The following is a 21952-nucleotide window of genomic DNA, read 5'->3' on the forward strand; positions in this document are numbered from 1 at the left end:
ATCAAAATGCATGCATTTCTTGAATCATCTGGGTAGTTCATCTGATTTCAATCTACTAAGGGTTTGTAGAATGTGTGGTTTGATCCATATGCAGAAGTATTTCACTGAGCTGGGAAGTGACAAATAATACAGGTCTGGTATGACTCCTTCAGAAATTAATTTCTGAGCTCCCGTTACCATAATGCATATACTGGAAGTAGCTCAGATGAAGAGAAATAAAAGTTGGTTGCTGATTTAGAAGATCTAGAAGCACATAAAGTGTGCACGCACTCAGAGAACTCATGGGACACAGGATGCTAAACTCAAGAGTAACGAAGTGCAGATTAGGAAAGAGATGATTTATGAAAGCTTTCTTCTGAATAACAGGATATTTTAGTCCATGGAACAGCCTCACAAGAAACAAGCGGGGCTGCAATGCGTGGCAACTACTGAGGACAAAATAATACACTGGTATAAGGGAAGACTCTGTGAGACAACAGATCCATATACACCTGTTTCTGTGCTTGATGAGAGGCAAGTTCAAATGAGAATAGGATGGCTGCTATTGAGAATTAAATAAGACAGGAACAAGCCGTAACAAGAGCAGCTCTCACTTTCTATGTGACCTCTAATATTGTAATTGTCTTATCCGTTCAGTTTGGTTTCATGCACGCCTCTTTGTCCTCATGTCACTGTTCTCTTACAACTATAACCTCTACTATAAAATGGGAAATACATTTGCCGTTTTCCTCAAGTAGAATTGATTATAGCATTCCTTGAAATGACAGAAAATTGGCTTTCCTTTCAGACCATCCACATTTTTACACAAAAGCATTTCCAGCGCTGGTTTTCTGCTGCCACAGCTGTTTTGTAGCCAGAAGAATAGGCTTTTTTTTTAAGCGTCAGTAAGAAAAAGTAATAAAAGGGTGACACATCCCAAAGCGCTTGGAGCTACTGCTAACGGAGAGGTGCGGAGGGGAGCACAATCTCTTTTCCTAGTCCTGTCAATCACTGCGTTACACCATTACAGGGTCAGCTAGTAAGTGTCATCTTTTCTCATTATTGCCACCTTTAATGCTGGCGGGGGGGAAGAGCACCAATGTAGAGAGCTTTAGGTCCCTGAAGGGTTTTGTTATAAGGTGCTCCAGCTTCAGCTGGAAGGGTCGTATCTCTACATTTTCTTTCAACTAAAATTTCACCACGTATTTTCAGCGTATCTCCATTAGAACTAAAAAAAAACAAAACCCCCCAACAAACCCACAAATAACCAAACCCAGCCGACCAAACAAAACACCAACCAAGCCGTTTTGACACAGAAAAGCTTTTTAATAAAAAAATGCGTTTGCGAAACACAACACCGCTGAACAGATGACGACGGCTCATCCCGCGGATCTAATCACCGCTCGCAATCGAGATGACTTTGGGGAGAAAAAACTTTCCGGGGAAACGCGGCGCCACCTGCCCCAGCTCGGCTCCGCGCCGGCGGGGAGAAGCCTCCTCACGGAGCCTGACGGCTCCCCGCCCCACGCCGTCCCCCGCCGCGGGCGGGGCCGCGCCTCCTCGCGGGGACAGCCTCCTCACGGAGCCCAACAGCTCCCCGCGGCACCCCCCCCCACGCGCGCCTCTGCCCCTACCTCCCCCACGCGCGGCACGCACGTGCCACATGGAAACATGGCCCGGCGCAGGCGCGGTCCAGCCGCGTCCCCCCTCCGCCTAGGGGATAGGGAGGTCGAAGGAGGAGCCTCAGTCTCCGGGCACCTGATTGACTGATGTCATTTCCCCAACCCCGTGCCTCGCCGGCCCATTGGCTGTTTGCGGACCGCTATCTGCATTGCGCTGCATGGTTGGCTGTTGGCGCGCCGGTTGTTGCCCTGTCCTAATTCGGGCCACGCGGATTAGGGTCTTTAACCCCGCCTCCTGCCCTAGCCCCGCCTACCGCCGCCGCCAGCTCCTCCTTCTTCGCCTTTTCCTCCCTCTCATTGGTCAATATCGCCCTTCACTCCTCCCACCCACCGCGGCGCTGAGCTCTCCGATTGGGTGGCAGCGAGCTCCCTCAGGTCCCCCCCCGCCTCGCCGCACTGCGCATGCTCTCATCTCGCTCCCCACCACAAACCCACCCACACCCCCGCCGCGAGCCGGCGACCTAATAAAGTTTTGTTCGGGGAGGAAGGGCCCCGCCCCCTCCCTGCCCCGCCTCCCGCCCGCGAGCGGCGTCCGCGAGCCCGGCCCCGCCCCGACCTGCCCGAGCCGGGGGGAGGGAGGGGGGTGGCCGTTGAGGCGTGCGCGCGCGCGCTCGCGCCAGGCTCGAGCTGGCGGCGTCTCCCCTCCCCTCAGTCCCACTCAGCAGCCGCGGTAGCAGGAGCACCAGCAGCAGCCGCCGCCTAGGTAGCGGTGCTGCTGCCGCCGCCGCCTCCTCCTCCTCCTCCTCGTTCTCCTCCCCCCCGGGGCACGGTGAGCACAGCCGCGTGGAGACGGGCTCGCCTCCCTCACCGCGTCGGGGCGCGGAGCCTGCCGTGGGGTGCGGCGGGACGCGGGGGGTGTTCTCTCCGCTCCGGATTGCGGGACCCGCTGCTCTCCAGCCCGCCCCGGGGAGCTGCCGGCTGGCGGCTCTCCCGCTTGCCCCCCCCCGCTCCCCATACAGACACACCGTGGCGAGCGGGGCGCAGCCCTGGCGGCAGCGCTTCCCCCCGCTCCATACTCTGGGCTGGGACGGGCGGCGGCTGCCCGTGGGCCGGGGGAGCGGTCGCTGCTCTCCTCATGGGTCGGGGCGGGCCCGCACCTCTGCGGCCGCCCCTCGTCAGCGCGGCCGGCGGCGCATCTCGGGTCGCCCGCGACCGCTCCCGCGTGGGGAGGAGCCGCGGCGGCTGCTCGGGGGCGGCGGGCAGCCGGGAGGGTCGCCTGGAGGCCGGGGAGCGCGACGGGGGTGTTGTGGCGGCGGCCGGAGGGGAGAGCGGCTGCCCTCACGGAGGGAGCGCCCCGGCACCGCCGGGCTTCGGAGCCGCTGCTGCTGCCGCCTCTTGTCAGTGCTGGCGCTGGTCGGGCTTGTCAGCCGGGACTGGGCTGGGCTTTCTCATCGTGTTTCACGTCTGTCGTATTCCCTGGGAAACTTCCTCAGCCCAATACAACTTTGAGCAGAAAGGAAAAAAAACAAAAAACAAAAAACAACAAACCAAAAAACAGCCCGTTTGCTTCAATGTTGCAGCTGCTGGAAAACAGCCGACAAGTTCCTCTTAAAATATAATTGCAACATCACACCTTCAGAGGAAGCGAGACCTGGAACATAGGACCGCAGGGAAAGCACTTAATCTCTGCTCCTTTTGTGTAGTGTGAGAAAAGACTAGGCTTTTCTATGCCCTAGGACTCTCCATTGGGAGATTTAATGCCTTTTAAAGTATTCTGAGGCTTTTCAGAAAGATCTTAAGTGCAAAGTGTAAAGCTCTAATTCGGTGAATTGAAAATGAGTTTGAATATTTGAGGAGGCATCTGTGCTGTTTTTTTTTGTCGTTTTCTGTAGTGAATGCAAATGCAACCATACTAGTGCTGGACATGGTTTGTCTGAAATTTGTGCATATTCACTCGCTACCTGGTGGTTCTGACACCCGTTTCTGAAACTTGTGTATCCTACTATCTTTGCTTTGACTGACCTTGTTCATCAGAATCCTCTGTATTATTGATACTTCCAAATCTTGTGTAACATCTGCCACCACTGTAGAAATACATCATGTAGTTAGGGTTTTGGATGGCTATCTTGCTTCCTGTTTGGTTTTCCTCACAGAAATCTTTGTAGAACTAAAGAGACTGAGATTAATCCTTTTTTTTCCCTCTAATTCAACAGATGCAGTTTATGTTGCTTTTTAGTCGCCAGGGGAAACTGAGACTCCAGAAGTGGTATGTCCCGTTATCTGACAAAGAAAAGAAGAAGATCACAAGGGAACTTGTTCAAACAGTATTAGCCCGCAAACCGAAAATGTGCAGCTTCCTGGAATGGAGAGACCTGAAGATTGTCTACAAAAGGTTGTTCTGTCTCACTAACCTCCTAATTGCCATACATCACAAACAGAGTAATAAGTAGCAAGAAAATAATGAAGGCTGTTTTTTTTTTTTTTCCTTTTTTTTTGTTTTTGTTGGGTTTTTTCCTTCTCTCTGCTGGTTATGGAGCAGACTGACTTTTCCCTTGAATCTAATTTGATAACCAAGTAGGAATCATTCATGTGTGGAAAATCACTCATGCGTTTAGAAATGTGCTAAAGAAAAGAAATGAGGAGTCCTTCTACTTTCATAAGGAGTGGTGGTTCTTAGTTCTGTGTTTAAATTCACACAGTACGTAAATGCGTACAAATATGAAGCATGTAAGAATTCATAGGTGATAAAGAAAAGCTAAATTTTCTAAACATTTACCTTAGGCAGTGACTTCATAAATCACCTGCAAATATAACTTGCTTTTAAAGGCTTATAGAAATAAGGAAATCATTCTTTCAGAGTACCTAGTTTGTTTTTTTGTTGTTGTTTTTTTAAATTATTTTTTTGTTATGACTACAAAAAGGCATTTCTCCTAATTGAAGAAATCATGGATAGCTTTCTTTTGGTGGAAGCACTGTATAATTTTCTTTGCAATAGTTTCATTTCTCAGTTGTTCCCTAATTTTTCTAGGAGTATTTAGCAAGCATTTTTTAGCTTTGTGCTGATCTTTAGAATATGTTACAATGTAGAGGTGTGAAAATAATTTTCTCCACAAATAACGGTAATCCTGATCCTGATATGGTAGGCTGCATCTCTTCTGACTAAAGCTGGTGCTGTGAAGCCTTGAGTTATCTCCCTTCCCTGGTTAGTTATAAACTTCAAAAGGTTTATGCATTCTTATTTTCTCCTTGAGATGGTAAATAATTTGTGCCCTACAATAAATATTGTTGTATTCTCTCTGTAGGGAGGAAAGAGAGAACTGGAGCTGAAATGAAGAGTTTGTAGCTCTTTTTCCGGTGTATGAAATGGGTAGAATCAAAAAGGTTTAGATGTTTTAAGTCCTGGTTTCATATATACATCCGTGCATGTCACATCATGCACATTAAAGTCACCAGTCTGTCTAACGAAGTTCTTTAACACGAGGAGGAAAGAGGAGGAACAATGTGTAAGGCTGTGCTTAAAGAAAGCATATGCAGTTTTTTCTTCTGCCTCTTGATTTCCTCACAAAACTTCTTGTACATACACGTAGACAAGCTTGCTCAAATGCTTTGTGTGGTCCCTTCAGCAATAATGCCTGCAAGTGCTCTTTCAGGTGGGCTTTTATGGGACTAGATCAGAAAAATCAGGCATGTTCTGTTCCCTTTCTTGCCTAGTCTTGAACAGCAGTAGCTGTTCTGGTGGTGAGTTGATTCCACACAGCTGCTTTCTTTCCCTGCCTGTTTATTGCTGTTAACAACTACTTGTCATGTCCTTTTGTGTATAGAGAACTGGTGGAAATTTGGATATGACTGTTGGGGTTGCTGAAAGTTGTGGTGTTCATGTATCTCAGTAGTGTCCCGTGGAGAATGAAGAAATTTGCCAGGAGATGTATCTAGGCCACATTCATCTGGATGTAGACTGCAGTCCATCTGCTAGGCTGCTGGTGCGCACAGCTGACTGCAGTAGTTTATTTCACTGTCTGCAAACCAGTCTGGCACAGTTGACCTATGAAATCTTGCTGAAGATAAGCTTGTATCAAGCTAACGAACATCTCAAATCTTGTTTTACTTTTGCTTTTTTGGCAAGTTTCATAAGACTAAAAACATCACCAGAAGGACGGGGTGTAAGAGGTGATAGTTTAAATTCCTGTATCTGGTGACAGTAACAGCTTTTAGGTTTGTGGGACAGACTTTTTTTCCAGTCATCACACCGAAATGAAAGTTGATGAGTACCAACTAGAATGATTTCTTTGGAAAGGGACATGTTAGGTCAAAAGTAGATAATCCCAAGAAGACAACTGTAATAGTCGAAGTCTAATATTTTCTGAAAGGTGAGTGGCTAAAAGAGCAATACACCTGCAGCAACATTGTGTGGCTTGTGAAATTGCAAAAGGTGCTCCCAGTTGCTAGCAGACAAAAGGCTCTTGAGTATCTCTTCTTGTCTGATCTATTATTGGGAAGGATCTGAACCTCCTGGTGCAAATGTTTTTCAATATAAGCTATAAAAGTATGTACATAGTGCTGTTGCACATGTTGCACGTGGGTGTTGCTATTATGAGTCTTAAATTGCTGAAATTGATGTGCTATTCTTGGTTTTAGAGTGTGTTTACTGTCAACATTTCAGGTGTAAGAGAGAACTGACCTAGATATTGCAACTCAAAGAACGGCTGGCATTATTAGAAGTATACTCAAGGGTCTCATTGATGTACCTTTTTGCAAGAACGGAATGAACTCAAATGCACAATTGGCAAGCCAGTAGCTTTTGCTGCCTTCTGATACTTAACATTTATCAAGAATGCTGGACTATTTTGATTAGCCTCCTTAGCTCTATAGCATTTCATCCTTATATGATGCATTCTGAATGAAACTTCAACAAAATAGAACTACGTGTCTTTAAAATCTATCTGAATGTGTGTGAATAACTTATTTTTAGTCGTAGCATTGATAATAGTTGCAAAATAGGGTCCGTCGTTGTTGCCTTAATTCTTTAGAGCTACAAAACACAGATGGAAAGGTGCCCTGGTTTTGACATGGTTTATGAATTGGGATGTGTGTATTTTGTAGGTGGTTTGGAAGGGAGTTTTTCAGGCTGGTAGACACTGGAAGATGGAAAAGAATGTGAGCCTTCTAACTTCAGGAAACAGACATTTGAAGTCACTTGCTGGAAAAAAAAAAAGAAATTCAGATATGGGAAGCCAACAACAATGGCACTTTATGAAAATAGAGAGGGAGTCATCTGCAGACGGCTGATTAGAAACTTAGCAAACACAATTATGATAGCTCTTTGCATTTTGTCATTTTAAAAACTAACTGTAGTAGTATTGGAGCATATAGGGTAGAAGTTCACGCAGCTTTCCCCTTGTGACAGAAATGTGTTAAATGTTAAGATTTCTGATTTTACTAAAAAAAGGAACTTAGGATGTGATTTTTTTTTTGGTCCCTTTTTTTCTTTGAAGATCTCAGCTGTTCACTATTTTAGCTTCTGGCAGTATTAGTTATTTTGCTTGTGTAGTATATTGCAATCAAAATCAGAAATTGCAGAGTAACTGATTTTTATGTAAATTTAACTTTGTTAGCATTTGGTTAACTGAGATCATGGGACTTGATTATTGTTGATTGGTAATTTGATTAAGGATTGTGGCTTTGCTTTTATGTGTCAGTTTGGAACTGTATTTGCAGTATAAAGTTATAAAACTGTCATAGCTTGTGCTGCCCTTAATGTTGTGGCAGTCATCTTATAGCTTAACATAAAATAACCATAATCATAGGTTCTGTTAAACACTTATGGAAAAATAAGTTTTAAAACTTTATTTTTACCCTCCCCCCACTGAAAGAAACAACAAAAGAGCACATTCTGCAAGTAGTGTGCCTCTTGGGTTCAAAATACTTGGAGCTAAGGTTTAGTCATGTGGATAGTGGTGTGTGCCCAGCAGTTGACCTGATCCCTATGTTTCTTTATGTACATCTTAACTGCCAGTTGTATCTGTTAAAATGTTACTATGATGTCGATTAGATGGCAGTAAAACTGACTGAAAGCAATTATTATAGTGAATTAGGTACTTAAGTTTGGTTATTTTAACTTGATCAGGTCCTCTTTGTACAGGATTCTAGTTCATGTGGCACTAGGAGGACCTCAGCCTCAAAAAGCAGCAGCTTTTTCTTAGAGGATTACCAGTTCCAAGCTTATGTTCATTTCTGAAACTACTGGGGAGTATGGCCTTGCTGAAATGAAACTGTAGAAGAAATGCTTGTCTTGTTTAGTGTTACTGTTGTTGATTTCTGTATCTTTAAATAGTGGCTGATCTGCCTGTCCTAGAGTCTCAGAACTTCTTGTTTTATTAAAGAAATGTGTAAGTTTTCTGGAGGAGGAAAAAAAACCCTTTTGCCAAGCACAACTTCAGTGGTCCCAGTTTTCAGTGGGTCAACTATGGTAAACTATCACCAGTCCCCAGATTCAGGGCTCCCTTAAGCACCTGTCTGCCTCTTAAAGACATCTTGGTTGTCATTTGCAGTTCAGCTCTGCTCCTGCCAAACTCTGTAGGCTTTAAATTTCTGCAGTTATAATTTACATGCAATGTGACTTAGAAGCTGACAGTCTTATGACTTGCAGCTTTATCTGGTGACAAACTTCCAGGGATGACCCTCAAGCAGGTGTTTTCTCATCTAGTTGGAGAATAACACTGAACTGGTAGGATTTGCAAGTTATGCTCTGCCCACAGCAACTTGATCCCCCAGTAGAATTACTGAACCTGGCTGCGAGCAGAGTAATAGGAGAGAACTCTGCTGAAGCATTGCCTGCCAAATGTGAGGCTTTCCACTACTGAACTAGTGCAGCTGTTGGGGGGGGAGGTTCATGAATTTCTGTTTCCTTCCACAAAAAAAACCCACTTAAGGTCATCTACGTGAAGGCAGGAATTTGTACGAGTATTTATACCTCCTGTGTTTCCTTTTTGTTCTTTTGTTTCATATTACATTCTTAGGTGATTTTTCCAAACTGTTTTTGGTGTCTGTGTTTTTGGTCCCCTTTCTGACAAGTGGAAGAAGTTTATCAGAAATTATTTCCCTAAATGAATGTAAGCAGCTGATTTGGGGCTGAAGATTCTGCTACTAATACCTACTGAGAAAAAAAAGCCCCACACAATTGCAATAGGAATAAAAAGAGCAGAATGTTTCTTCCAGACTGCACTACATTTGCTTTTGTGTGATGTGGCATACTTTACTATCAGGATTTGCCTTTTCATTGGGTGCATATGAAAGACAGGTTTCTGTCAGGCTCATTAGGAAGAAACAATGCTTCTGCAGAGCAGGAATCTTTTCAGCCTGAGTACAGTGATCTACTTGTCTTTGTATGAACACTCTCCATGTAAGCTTCTACAGTTGGTAAAACCTGTAGTTTATCTGCTGTAGACTATATGTGGACACTTTTTTTCTGAAGCCCTGGCCTGCAGAGAAAAAAAATTACAATAAACTATTGCCTTTGAGAATTTGGATCTGAAGAAAGGTATACCTTTGTAGTATGCTTATAACCTTTGCAATGATGGCTGACTTGTGTATACTCTTCTGTTATTTGCTTTGTAGGGTTATTGAATCTGCATTTGTTTTCCTCTGTTGAGTAGTGATCCATTAGTCATGGTTGCTACTTAAAAAATACTTTGAAAAATATTCTCTGCATATAATGATAGGTACCCAGGCCACCATTTTGTTTTAAGATGCCCACTGAGTGGTTTTTTTTTTTCTCAATATTCTTTCTCCAAAACTGCAGTTGGCAGAGCTTGAATGTGTAGGCTACTCGCTGGCTGCCAATTAAAGTCTTTCAAAAGTATGTTATGTTTTCTTTTAAATGAGGACACTGAGAGCAGACCACTTTCCAGAAAGTATTTTATGTTAGGTAGTCTCCCTCTCTCTCCCTTCCCCTGCCCTCCTCTTTTTTTTTTTTGAGTATTTGCATAAAATACTTCTGTGCATCAAAAGACTCTTAAGTAATAGGGAAGCACAAAAGGACTGTCCCATGTAGATAAACTTCCAAGTATTTGAGTCAAATTTGATTTGATAAGGTCTGCTGGTATGTCATTCAACTTCTGTTTAATCACTGGAAAGGGAACGTTTTAACTGTGCTTCATCGTAATCAGTGCTGCTCATCTGAATATGAAGAAAGCTTTGTTTAGATGGATTTGGCCTGAGTGCTGGTAATTAGCGTAAACGTCAACTAATGTGCCAAAGCTCTTTTTTCTACGATGAAATATGATAACATGGAGTTTGACTTATAAATTCCTCAATAGGTTTGAAAACATGTTTTTTCTTTATAGTATCACTTTCCAATACTTTTTTTTTAAATAGCTTTGTCTAAAAGATGCCTTATACAGATTGAATCTTGCAAGCTACTACGACTGTAAATGTCCTTGAAGAATTAAGTGAGGCACAAACAGAGCAGTGTAAAATCAAAAGAACTGTGCTCAAATAGGGCTTCTGATGAGCTGTCAAGTCACCATGGTGAAGAGACGAAAGAGCAAGGGAATTAAAGTGTTAAGTGCCTCAATGGAGATGTCTTCCTCTCTTCTTCCCCATTGTGTTTTGTGGTAGGATGGAAAGAAGTCGTAGGCAGTAATTTTTTTATAATAGTTTAAGAATTTGATTATTCTACTTAGTTGTTCATGATGAAGCCATAGCAATTTGACGCAGCTAGAGTGGGGTGTTGGGGGACGGGATGGGAATTTCAGGTCATAAATGATGCTAGCTAAGTGGCTGGGAGAAAAATTGGAACATACTCCAAAACATTTTTTTGCAGGACTTCTAGCCAAAAACCCTGGCTGTTTCTTTGGGGGCTTATAAAGTCCCAGCTGATACAATATGTGTAACCTGTAAAAGGGGTATGTGTTTCTGTATGGGAAACAAGTATGCATCTTAAACTTGGCGTTCACATCTGAATGTCCTCTTTTTCAACAGGGCTGGCTACTCAGAGTGCTTAGGGTGTCCAGTTGTCCTCTCTAAACAGGCAAACAAAAACTGTTTCTGGTTCATGTAAATTATCAGTTACAACAGGTGTTATTTGAAATCTCATTTGTGGCATGTGTGTCTGTATGGCATATGGTTTTGGCACTTTAGAAAAGACTAAATGGGTTTTTCTGCTTTCATTCCTGTTTTGGTTTTTCATCATAAACATAACTTGAACAAGTGTATGTTAGTGCACAGTAGAATTGGACGTTCACTTTGTTAAAGTGGAACTCAAGATCATATCTGAAGTAAAGAATTCCCTGTCTACCAAGGTGGAAGTGGATTGCTAGAAACGGGCTGATGGCCTCTCGTTAGTCTGATACCAGAACAGCTGGGTAGTGATTGAGTTGTTGACTTAATAGCAATCGGAGTATATGACATTAGTGTTAGTTTTGGAGTTTTTTGGGCATTTGTTAAATTCTCCATAAACACCAAATCATAATTGCTAATTCAATCTTTCTCAAGGCATTTTCATATAGTTTTTAATATCTCTGTGTGTAGCTTGTGAGATACAAATTTAAGATTGGATCTGTTAATTTGTGTACCAGTGTTTGGATGTTGCAGATAGTAGAGAAAATACCTTGCCTCAGAACTCTGCCAGGAGGCCAAAAAAACAAATACATTTCCTTTTCCAGCCATTTCTTAGGCTAATTTAATTCCGTCAGCTAAAGGATGGTAAAGAGTGGAGTCTTGCTTGACTCAAGGAGGCAGATCCCTTTTGTACATGCGTATGTCTGCTGGTCTTTCAGCCATTCTTTGGTAGAACTTGCATGGCTGTTGACTTAGAGTAACACTGTGATAAACTTGAGTATGAAGGACTACTGAGAATGTAATATACCTCAAGTGCATTCATTTTGCTCATGTTCTTACGCTAACATCAGGATTGTTTTGTTATTACAGATACGCAAGCCTCTATTTTTGCTGTGCTATTGAAGATCAGGACAATGAACTAATAACTCTGGAAATAATTCATCGCTATGTAGAACTTCTTGACAAGTATTTTGGCAGTGTGAGTTAGTAATTTCTTTTTAATTTTTATAGATTCCCAGTCTCTTTATATTATGTCATTTTGTTTTATGCCCACAGCACTTCAAAAAACCATGATTAACTAGCTGTTGAAAAGGTGTATCTAACACATTTTATGTTGCTTGCTTGGCCAAACTAAACTGATAGTTGCCTATATAACTGTTAAAATACAAAATTAAGTTATTAATTTGGGAAAACTGTTATTAATCTGGTGTTAATTGCCTATATTTATTTCATTTTGTAGTAGTCTTACTTGAGATCAGATAAAATCTTACCCTTAGCTTTCTGTCTAGGCACCCTACTTTCTTCTCCCTGGCACTGCTCTAGTGTATGAGCACTGCTTACATCTGCTTCCAAAGGAGGCAGTTGGTTGTGAACTAGCAGGAGGGGTAAGCAAAGACAAGACAGACATCTGCTTACCCAGATAGCAAACACAAACAACTGTAGTAAAGTATATTAGCACTTTTAGAAAAACTGCTGCTCATCCTTCTGCCTTCCTAGTCCTTCTGACTAGGAAATGCACAGGATGAATAAGAAATTTGAGATTATAGTGCTTTCAAATTTTTTTGTAAGATTGCATGGTCTGACTTTGGATTCTGCAGGCAAGAAGGGAACTTTTATTAGGGATACTCTCTTGCCTCATGAAGAGCCACGTCAGACTGACAGTTGTGAATTGAACCCTTTTTAACAATGAAAATGCTTTTCAGAGTGGTGGTTGTAACTGTTTTGAACTCAAGCAAAAAAAAAAGATTTTTCATTCATTTCTTTTTTCAAAGGACTGTTTTTTTTTCGGTTGCCCCGCTTCTTACAAGGTTATAGCCTGAGTCTAACATCTTAATTTGGTGAAGCTGTGAACAAGTTAAGTTTTGTGAGAAGATATACCTCAATTGATAGTATCCTCTCATTTTGCGATAATGCTTAATGTTCTTTTTAGGTATGTGAACTTGATATCATCTTCAATTTTGAAAAAGCCTATTTCATTCTGGATGAGTTCCTTTTAGGAGGGGAAGTTCAGGAGACTTCCAAGAAAAATGTTCTCAAAGCCATTGAACAGGCAGATCTTTTACAGGAGGTAAGCAAATCCAGCTTCTCTGGCCAGAGTACCAGCATGGTAGGCTATGACTAGAAAAAGCCTCTGTTTCTCTAAGCTTGTAGAAGGTACTTTTTAGCATGCTTAGCATGTAGTTTCTAGTTGTCCTAGTTGTGCAATATGGTGATGTTATCTGCTCTTTTCATTTTGTTTGGCATGTGTATATTGTAATCTGTGATTTTGCGTTTTACTAGAAATGCAAGTGTCTGTTTTGTGTGTCTGCCTAGATAATTATAGTTCTTGCTGCTTTAACTTACTTTTGTTCATGTGTCTTTCATTTCTTCTTTCTATTAATCAACCATTAGTTTTTTGTCATACCTGATGCATGTTCACTTCTTTACTGTTTCATTGCTGAAATCCAGAAGCTAGACTGTCTTCTTTGAGACTCATTCAGGTATACTTCTTATTCTAAAGACCTGCCTTTCTGCTATAGGTTGCTTACTCCGGCACATTTCTGTCTTTTAAGTTGACGTAGCAGTAATAGTAGTGCCATAGAAACATATAGAATGAAGTATAAGAACATTTGTTTTTTCACTTTGAATGCTTTTGTTGTTCATTGCTAACTTCGAAGACAGATTGCATCTCTACCATTTTTCTTTGGAAAACGTTGGATGGGAAAAGGTTCAGTGGTATAGAAAAACTTAGTGTCATTTCCCCATGTTTGTCCATCCTATGCTGTTGGTTTTTGTGGGGTTTTTTTGGTGGTTTTTTTTGTTTGTTTGTTTTTGGTTTTTTTTGGGGGGGGGGTTGTTTTTGTTTTTTTGTTTGTTTTTGTTGGTTTGGTTTTTTTTTTGTTGGTTTGGGTTTTTTTTTGTTGGTTTGGGTTTTTTTTTGTTGGTTTGGGTTTTTTTTTGTTGGTTTGGGTTTTTTTTGTTGGTTTGGGTTTTTTTTGTTTGGTTTTTGTTTTTTTTTCCACTTAATTGCTGTAGTCTTGAGGTCAGTATAAGGTCCTTGAACATCTAAATGGAAGTCACAAAATTCTGGTACGCTGGGGGAATCATCAGTCTTGTGTGCAAGTCAGTGGAACATATGGTTTAGCAGGGATGATGAACCTTAATTTTTTTAAATGTACTGAGGTTCCCTGGTAAGTTTCTATATAAATGTAAGGTCCTCTATTTTTTTCCCCTCCTGTGAACCTTCAATTTGTTATTTTGTCTTGTGAGTTAATTGCTTAATTCTCATATAAGCATTCTGTGTTCCACTTGCTACTCTCTTTTTTGTTGAAGGTGGTATTAATAGGGTGGGGAAACACATAATGTTCTTTACCCTTGTATTGTGTTTGTAATCCTTTCAGAGTACAGGCAATTCCACAGCACATTAAAGTTCTTGTCTGTCAACAGCTAGTTAGTGTCATGAACAAGGTCAGCCATTACATACAGATTGTTACCCTGTCTTTCTAGGAAGGATGTACGTGCACTTCTTTACTTGTGTTCTGATGCAGTTTTTGTTGAGCCCTTCTTTACTCTTAGAAGGAATTATCTTAACCAGAAGTCCTATTGCAGTTTACAAAGGGGGATGGGGAGGAATAATCTGTTCATTCTCTTGAAAACTTTTGCTCTTCTTTACATGAAAACAGATGTAACAGAGTAGTTATCTGTTCCAGTCTGTCTGTTGCAAATACACAGTTAATTATATATAAAATAGAATTACTGTATTTTTTCTCATTCTCATTGGTTTTGATTTTGTTTTCACCATTTTCTTAGGGCTCTTCTAAAGCAAAAATGCATTGTACCTCTAGGAATTAATTACTGATTTTTTTGTCCAAACAATTAGCATTCCCTTTTTACACTTAATACAAGTTAAAAATGTTATGCAAAAGGAAGTATCACTTTTTCAATGGGAGACTTTTCTCTTGCCCTGATAGCTTTACTCTGATCACCCTTACTTTCTTCATCTCTATGAGATTTTCTGTTCTGTCAAGGTTTATTAAATATTTTCTGATTAAATTGGAATGTAACAGTTTATCACAGCACCACTGTAGTCTTAGGTTTAATTTTTATGTTTTTCATTCTTAGTTAAACGCATAAAAGTCTTGAGTTCATATTTAAATTGAGCTTCCAATAAAGTTGGACTCTTTCTGCAGAGGTTTCTTTTTGTATCCACTACTGCTACCTGCATGCTGAGTTTGATGAAGAGCACTGTTAAAATAATAGTTTGTCACAACTGGAGAATTTTTGGTACTTTCAGTTAATTTTTGCTTCTCGAAATACTTCAAAGCTACCAGAATGAAATGTGGTTTGATTCCAAATGCAAACCATTTCTAGCAGGGTTATTGTGTATTTGTTTTTGGCCTTGTCAGATTCTAATAATGTGCAACAAAACAACTTTTATTTGGCCCTGAATACTCATATTGACTAATTAAAAAATTATTAATCAGTGTTGAATATACATTATTAATTAGTAATGCTATATATATTAATGTATGAAACACCTTAAAGATTAAAAGCTGTACAGAATACTTACACAAAGGAAAATCATTAGAAATATATTAAGTGGCTATTTGTGTGATGTTAAAAGAAAATACACAGAGGCATAAATTGCTGAATAGTGAGTTAGTTCTTAAGAGCCTTACCTACTTATATTTTCTGTGGCATTTTTCCAGGATGTGCTTCTGTTTCTGAGCACCTACTTCTGTTTGTCATTAAGTTCTTGGTGCTGTTCAGTCCACTTACTAACTGCGAGAGTTCATGTAACTGAAAGGCACTAACTTTTTAAGCCTTTTTCGCTTTCCCTTTCTTGTTAGCTCTTCAATAATGTGCTGAGTTCAAATATTTTCCCCCCTCCATTTATTACCACCTGATAACTTACCAGTAGTCAGTTGTCAATACTGTGTTATCCATATGAATGGTAGTAAAAACTAATTATGCCAGTGCTTCCATGCTTTGTTGTAAATCTATTGTTAGAAATACTTCTGTTCAAAAGAATGTTGTCATGTGTCTTGTTTGATAATTCTATATCGTTTGCTATAGAAATTTTAAATACCTAAAGTAGTGATTACAAAGGCATGCATTTCTGAAAAGGTGTGGGGTTTTTTGCTTGTATGAACAACTTAATTATACTGAATTAAATTGGCAGATGCACTGTGTTGTTGCATGAGTTATATACATGTGTGTGCAACAGCTAAAAGATAATCTTGTACATGATTTCATGATAATTAATCTTTTAATGCATGAAACTAGCAACAAAATATGTTCTATGGAAAAGAGAGGATCTGATTTTTTTCACTTAAAAGTTTAGTTGCTGTGTTTTTATTTGATAGTCCAAGTAATTCAGTATGGTGATTGGAAGCTCATGGTCGTTCACTGTGCTAAAACACTAAAATCAAGGAGTTAATAATTCTCATATCTAAAACAGGCAGTTATGTATATAGTTTAAAAAAACCCTATACAGACTCACTTATCTTCATTTGTAGTAGAAAAAAGTTCCTAAATTTTGGCTTTGAATGAAAATTATTTGTTATTCATCCTATCTAATTTTTATAAAAGTATTTTGGAAATTATCCCCATTTTGTCCACCACTATTCTTTTGTAGGGTGTGCATGTATTCTTTTAGTAGTTGATTGCAGAACATCTAAAATATTTAAAAATGTATTCTTTTGGAAGAGGTATCTCAATAAAAAGGTCAGCAGATCTATTGACAAATCGTACTTGTTTCCATCACTATTTTAGTAATGATCAAAAATCTAAAAGGTGTGTCAATGTTTTTTCTTAGGCTTTTGCAGTGTGGCCTCAGGTAGTATCTACTGGTCCTTCCACACGAAGAATAATAGATACACTATCAATTAACCTTATTTCCTTTTTCAAGCCCTCACCTTGTCCTGTATCCAGAAAGGTGCTTAAATTGTTAGTGTCAGCTGACTTGTGCTAGATGCATAGGCTTGCTATGTAGACTTAAGCTTTTCACTTGAGAGTGAGCATCTTTGGGAACGAAAATTTGGTGAATTTCCTGCATAAGCCATGAAAATTTTTTTCTTGGAGATGAAGTATGCTAATTGGAAACTGTAGGTTTGAAGGTATGCATAATAGTGGAGAGATGGTATTAGGTTGTCCTTGAGATATGACAAAATAAAGGAATGTTAGCATCAGCAATGACAAAAGAAAATCCCTGATATTTAAGCCTGGAGTGGGTGGGAGTATAAGGGTTTGGTCTGGTTTAGGAAGCAGCCTTTGTAAGCACCTGTTTCTTACTAGTCTCCTGAGAAACTTACCATAATTAATATAATTAATTCAGTCTTCACTTAATGTTAGCTCTTTAATATAGACTACTGAAATAGACTGCCTGCCTGCCTAAGTTGGCAGTGACTATTTGCCTCGGCTATACCTGTATTCCTCTCAATGAAAAATAAGAACAAATAATGAAATCTTTTATTATAATGGATATATGACTGCCTTGATTGCAGTCTGTTCTTTGTGTGTAACTTCTGGCTCGGTTTCAAGTAGTCAGCTTGGTTGGTCATTTTAAGACTGCAGTTCTTAAGACATGTATGTGCTTGATTTTAGGCACAGATAATGATCTGTAATTACAGTTTGGAAAATGTGTGGGGAGCCATGAGAGTTACCATGAATGAGAAAGGGATATATTGTTAGTTCATTAATTAAGGATTAGGAAATAGCTATGATCTTTGCAGATTGGGAATCTCTCCCAACTTGTAGAAGATACAGTAAGTTGTGGTGGTGTTTTGGTAGCTGACATTTTTATAAAATGCATTTCAGACTTTAGTGCCTGAAGTATGTTGGATGTGTAGCAGGAAGGAGGTTATCATGCAGTTAGATTGTTTGATCTTTTGGTTTAAGTATGAAATGTATGCCTTGTCCATTTATATTGAAGGTATTGACTCTGATATATTGATCAAAAATAAAGTGAGCTTGTTTATGGTGTTGATGCTAGACATTTAAGAATCTGGAATGAAACTAGTTCTAGTTTTATGTGATAGATAAAGTCTATACATAAGCAGAATAAATAAGTCCAATTTAGGAATGTGCATTCAACACGATTACTTTTTTTGCGGTATTACATGTTTCTTAATTGTGCTCTTCAAAATGTAGATGCTTTTTAAGTAGTAGGTGAGGAAAGGCATGTGTGTGGAAATGGCTTTTTGTAAGATATTGCGAGTGTGAGAAGTCGTTTTTTTCCCCCAGTCTTGGGAATAAAAAGTTGAATGCTTTAGAAATCCAGTTGTCTTTCCAGAAACATATTTCAGATCTTAATCTATCCTTGGCTTTATGAATTGAAAATTATAGAAAGCAGGCTGCTTTTCACCTGAGCAGCTTTTGTGCAGACCTTTAAAATACCATTTTAGTAAATTTGTCTCCATAATATTCTCCTTTTTTCCTGACCGTTTAGTGTGTACTCGTGTAAGATGTGAGTAATCTTACTCTATTAAAGAAATCAAAATGCTGATTAAAAGTTCTTAAGAACCAACAAGTTGTGAGGAAGGAGTCTTCCATATAAGTATTAAATATGCATTTAGTCAGTTTTGCAAATTGAAACATTAGGAAGTTTCAATTATTAAGTAAGGCAAATCAGAATAAGTGAAGTCCTGGCTGTCTGGTAACTATTCAGTACCCTGTCTGGTGTGAATGCCAATACTAACCAACAACATCCACTTTGCAAAACTACCTATGAAGTTGACCATTCATTGATATAAGCAATCCTTGTAGAACTGTTGAGGGTATATTAACAGTACACTGAACTCCTCATAGATTATAATTCTATTAAGGGTATGTTCATTATCTGTACACTGATGTCACGGTTTAAAGCTGGGCCGGCTATTAAACCTGTGGCAGATGCTCTCTGTTATTTCCACCCCCCCGCCCCCCCCACCGCCCCCCCCCAAAGGGAAAGGGAAAGGGAAAAGGGAGAGAGACTTCCGGGTTGGAAAGTTAAAACAGTTTTAATAAACTATAATAATGGAAAAGAGTATAATAATAATAATAGAAATAATCAAATATATACAAATATATGTACAAAACCAAGATTGAGCTCCCCTGAAGTCAGCCACGTCACCACCGGCACTGCAGGGCAGGCTCCGGGAAGGCCCAGCCTGGGCCTAGCGATGGTCGAGAGCTGGATTCAGGGATGCACGGATCGGGATCGGGGGCAGCAGGAAAACAGACGGAGTCCTCCTTGGACACCGGCCATAGCAGAAAGAGAGCGAGACCCTCGTGATCCCCCCGCTTTATACCAAGAATGACGTGTATGGGATGGAATACCCTCGTTGGTCAATTTTGGGTCACCTGCCCTGTCTGCTCCCCCCTGCAGCTGCGACCCCCCTTCGGCTCTTCACTTGTAAGCAGTGAGGAATTCAGCAGTGACCTTGGTTTCTCTAAGACTAAGTACAGCAAGAGCCTTACTGCACAACATCCCTACCGGTGCCTCAGCGATAACTACAAACTTCGGGCGTTATCAGTCCTGGAGGCAGACACTGTCTGCAAACATGCAGTTAGTTTCAGAAAGTGCAGTTACTTAGAGGAGACTTAGCTGAAAGTAAAAATCACTGAAAGGAAAATTGGCCTGGTTTAGGCCAAACCAGGACAACTGAACTGATAGATATTTCTCCAGAGATGTTCTTCTGTTGTAGTCTAGAGAAGCACAGTGTCAGGGTGATACAATGAAAATTTTAGCACTGCTGCATATGCCGTAGCTGTCTTCAGGAGCTTAGGCACGTGCTTTTGATCAATAAACACAGTAAATTCAATGAACAATTGCAGAAGACTACTTGACAGTAAGGAGTATCTTATCTTCAAAATTAGATGCTCTTTCTGAATGAGCACATTAATCTGCATTTTAATAGAACATGTTCCCTGAATCTGGCAGAATGCTGAAAAGAGCAATGTTAATGTCTGAACCTTGAGCTAGTGAGGAGAAAATTCCATTTTTACTGTGGTATCTGAGAATTGTCTGAGATGATGTGTCATGTTGCAGTGCTACTACCCTTTCCTAAAATTCTCACTACGTGTGAAGATGGTTCTAGAGCACAACAAAATAGTAGGTGAAAAGAATATGAATGTCCCCAGGAGGCATCCCATTGTGTTTGGTTTTTAGATTCTCATTTCTTTGTGGTCTTATCTGTGTGTTGTGCAGATGTCAGGCACGCTGCTGGTCTGTGTTTTGGGGCTTTTATGTATTACTTTTAAGGGAGAAGCTATGTTTTTTTGTTGCCAAGCTGTCTAGCAACAGTAGTAGTTCTGGTGATGGATACCAAGATGCATTAAAAGTGTATATATTTTAAACCTTAGGCTGAAAATTTGATTTTAAAAAGGCAAAAAAAAGTCGGAGACGACCTATTGTTCACAATTCTTTGAGAAATCTAAGTGTGTTTGATTAATAGATGGATTAAAGTGAAAATGTTCAAGTTTTTGCACCAAGCATTACTACATGAAAATGACTGGCTTATCACAGTCAGCTTGGCAAGTAACAATGATGACTTAATAGTAAATACAGTTACGTAAGTCTTGAATTAAGTGGTTTAAATTACTTCAGGGATGGTAGGTAGATAAGTTGAATGAAATTCTTATTTCCCTTCATGGAACAAATCTTACTTTAATATCAGTGTTGGTAATAATGCTGTATGAAACTTAGTCACTGAATTAAATATATGTAAATTTGATAGCATCCTATTCTATTATGCTCTCAATCTGTTATAATAATGAACAACTGATCTTAAGTTCTCTTTAAAAAAAAAAAATGAATTAATATTCCTTCAAGCACAGGTGAAGCTTTCTAAACAACTCTCTAGAACTTACTCTTTTAAGGTACTAATATCCTTTATCTTGCTAAGAAATGAAAAATAAATTTAAGAGGTTTTTTGATGCATCTGCTTAGTCTTTGAACAGCTGTTTTTTTTTACTGATGCATTTCTGTTGTTTGCTTTCCTAACAGTCGACTTTTAGTAGGACCTAATAAAATTGTATTAACTTAAAGAATAACAATAGCTGAAACACATTTGAATGAAATAACTGAATTTACTTTGTATATAGTTTAGAATATTTTCTAACTTTTGTTTTAAATGAAAATAAGCTGTAAATAATTGGGTGGGTGTTGGGTTTTTTGGTTTTGTTTTGGTTTTTGTTTTTTTTTTGTTTGTTTGTTTTTTTCTTTTAATTAAGTAGTTGGTATTACATTTTCACTGCTGCTTGATTTTGTGTTTGTAGAGCCAGAATGAAGACTGGGGAGGTTTGTCTGAGGATATCTTATGATTAAGAGCAATCTAAGGCATTAGCCCTTTTGACCCCCATCTAAATGATTGGTAACTACCAAGTTTACCATTTTGGTGGCATGGATTAAATGGGTGCTATGCAAAGACTGCTGCACGCGTAATTAAGTTCTTGCAAGGGTAAACAAAAAATGGGTGATGGGCTTAACTTTCTGCAACACTTGCATGATGGTCTTTGAAGAGTGCTTTGAGTGTTCCCTGTTATTTTCCTTTTTTGTACTAACCGCATTGACTTGAAGTGTCTGACTTCTACTAGCTTTCTTTGGTGTTGATAATTAAGTGGGATAATGCAAGTTAGAGAAATGGATACCAAAACTAATAACTAAACAGATGTTTGGCTTTGTTTACTTAAAATCAACCCATGTAAACGTGTATTTACTGGAAAATGAGCTGTTTACATCTGCTGTGCAAAGAAAATGGGCCCTAAAAAGACTGGGTGCTGCTGCAATTGACTGTATATCAAGTGCCGGATGCTGCATGACAGAACAAAGCTTATTTGCATATATAGTGCATTGCAACATATTTTTGTCCAAAGCATAAGTGGAATACATTGTGGCAGTCCTACTAATAAAGGTAAGATGTTATTTTACATAAGGCAAGTTTAAAACACACATGAAAATGATTTGCTGGAGAAAACTTAATTAGTCTGCTGCTTATTTGATATTGTGATAAACAAGTAGTTCAGTAAACAAATTGGCTTTTGTAAAGTGGAACTGCAGTGATAGACCTAATTTCATATGCAGCTTTATAGATAATCAGGACTTAGTTTCCAGACAAAAGAAAATTATTATAATAGACAAAATATGTTGTAGCATGTTCAAAATCAAATTCACTGTTGGTGTATGGGTATTTTTACCATTTAAAAGTTACCTAGTATATGATACATCTGTTGATCTTTGTTGGGAAGTGGGGAGTAGCTAATAACCTGCTTGCATATTAGAGCTGTAGAATTAGGGCAGCCAACAAGTCATTTGTTCAAAATAGAATTTCTTA

At 39.7% G+C, this 21952-nt stretch overlaps 1 protein-coding gene across 1 annotated transcript in view; it reads left to right on the forward strand.

Moving 5' to 3' along the window:
* Window positions 1-2216: 2216 nt before the first annotated feature.
* Window positions 2217-21952, forward strand: part of AP1S2 (adaptor related protein complex 1 subunit sigma 2) — a 31999-nt gene continuing 12263 nt past the window's right edge. Inside the window, exons 1-5 of the mRNA XM_068417982.1 lie at window positions 2217-2430; window positions 3815-3993; window positions 11529-11637; window positions 12589-12726; window positions 20898-20992. Coding sequence (XP_068274083.1) covers window positions 3815-3993; window positions 11529-11637; window positions 12589-12726; window positions 20898-20942 — 471 coding nt within the window. The 5' untranslated portion in view covers window positions 2217-2430 and the 3' untranslated portion in view covers window positions 20943-20992. The remainder of the gene's footprint in view (window positions 2431-3814; window positions 3994-11528; window positions 11638-12588; window positions 12727-20897; window positions 20993-21952) is intronic.

This window comes from Nyctibius grandis, chromosome 2, assembly GCF_013368605.1.
Source record: "Nyctibius grandis isolate bNycGra1 chromosome 2, bNycGra1.pri, whole genome shotgun sequence".
NCBI lineage: Eukaryota > Metazoa > Chordata > Aves > Nyctibiiformes > Nyctibiidae > Nyctibius > Nyctibius grandis.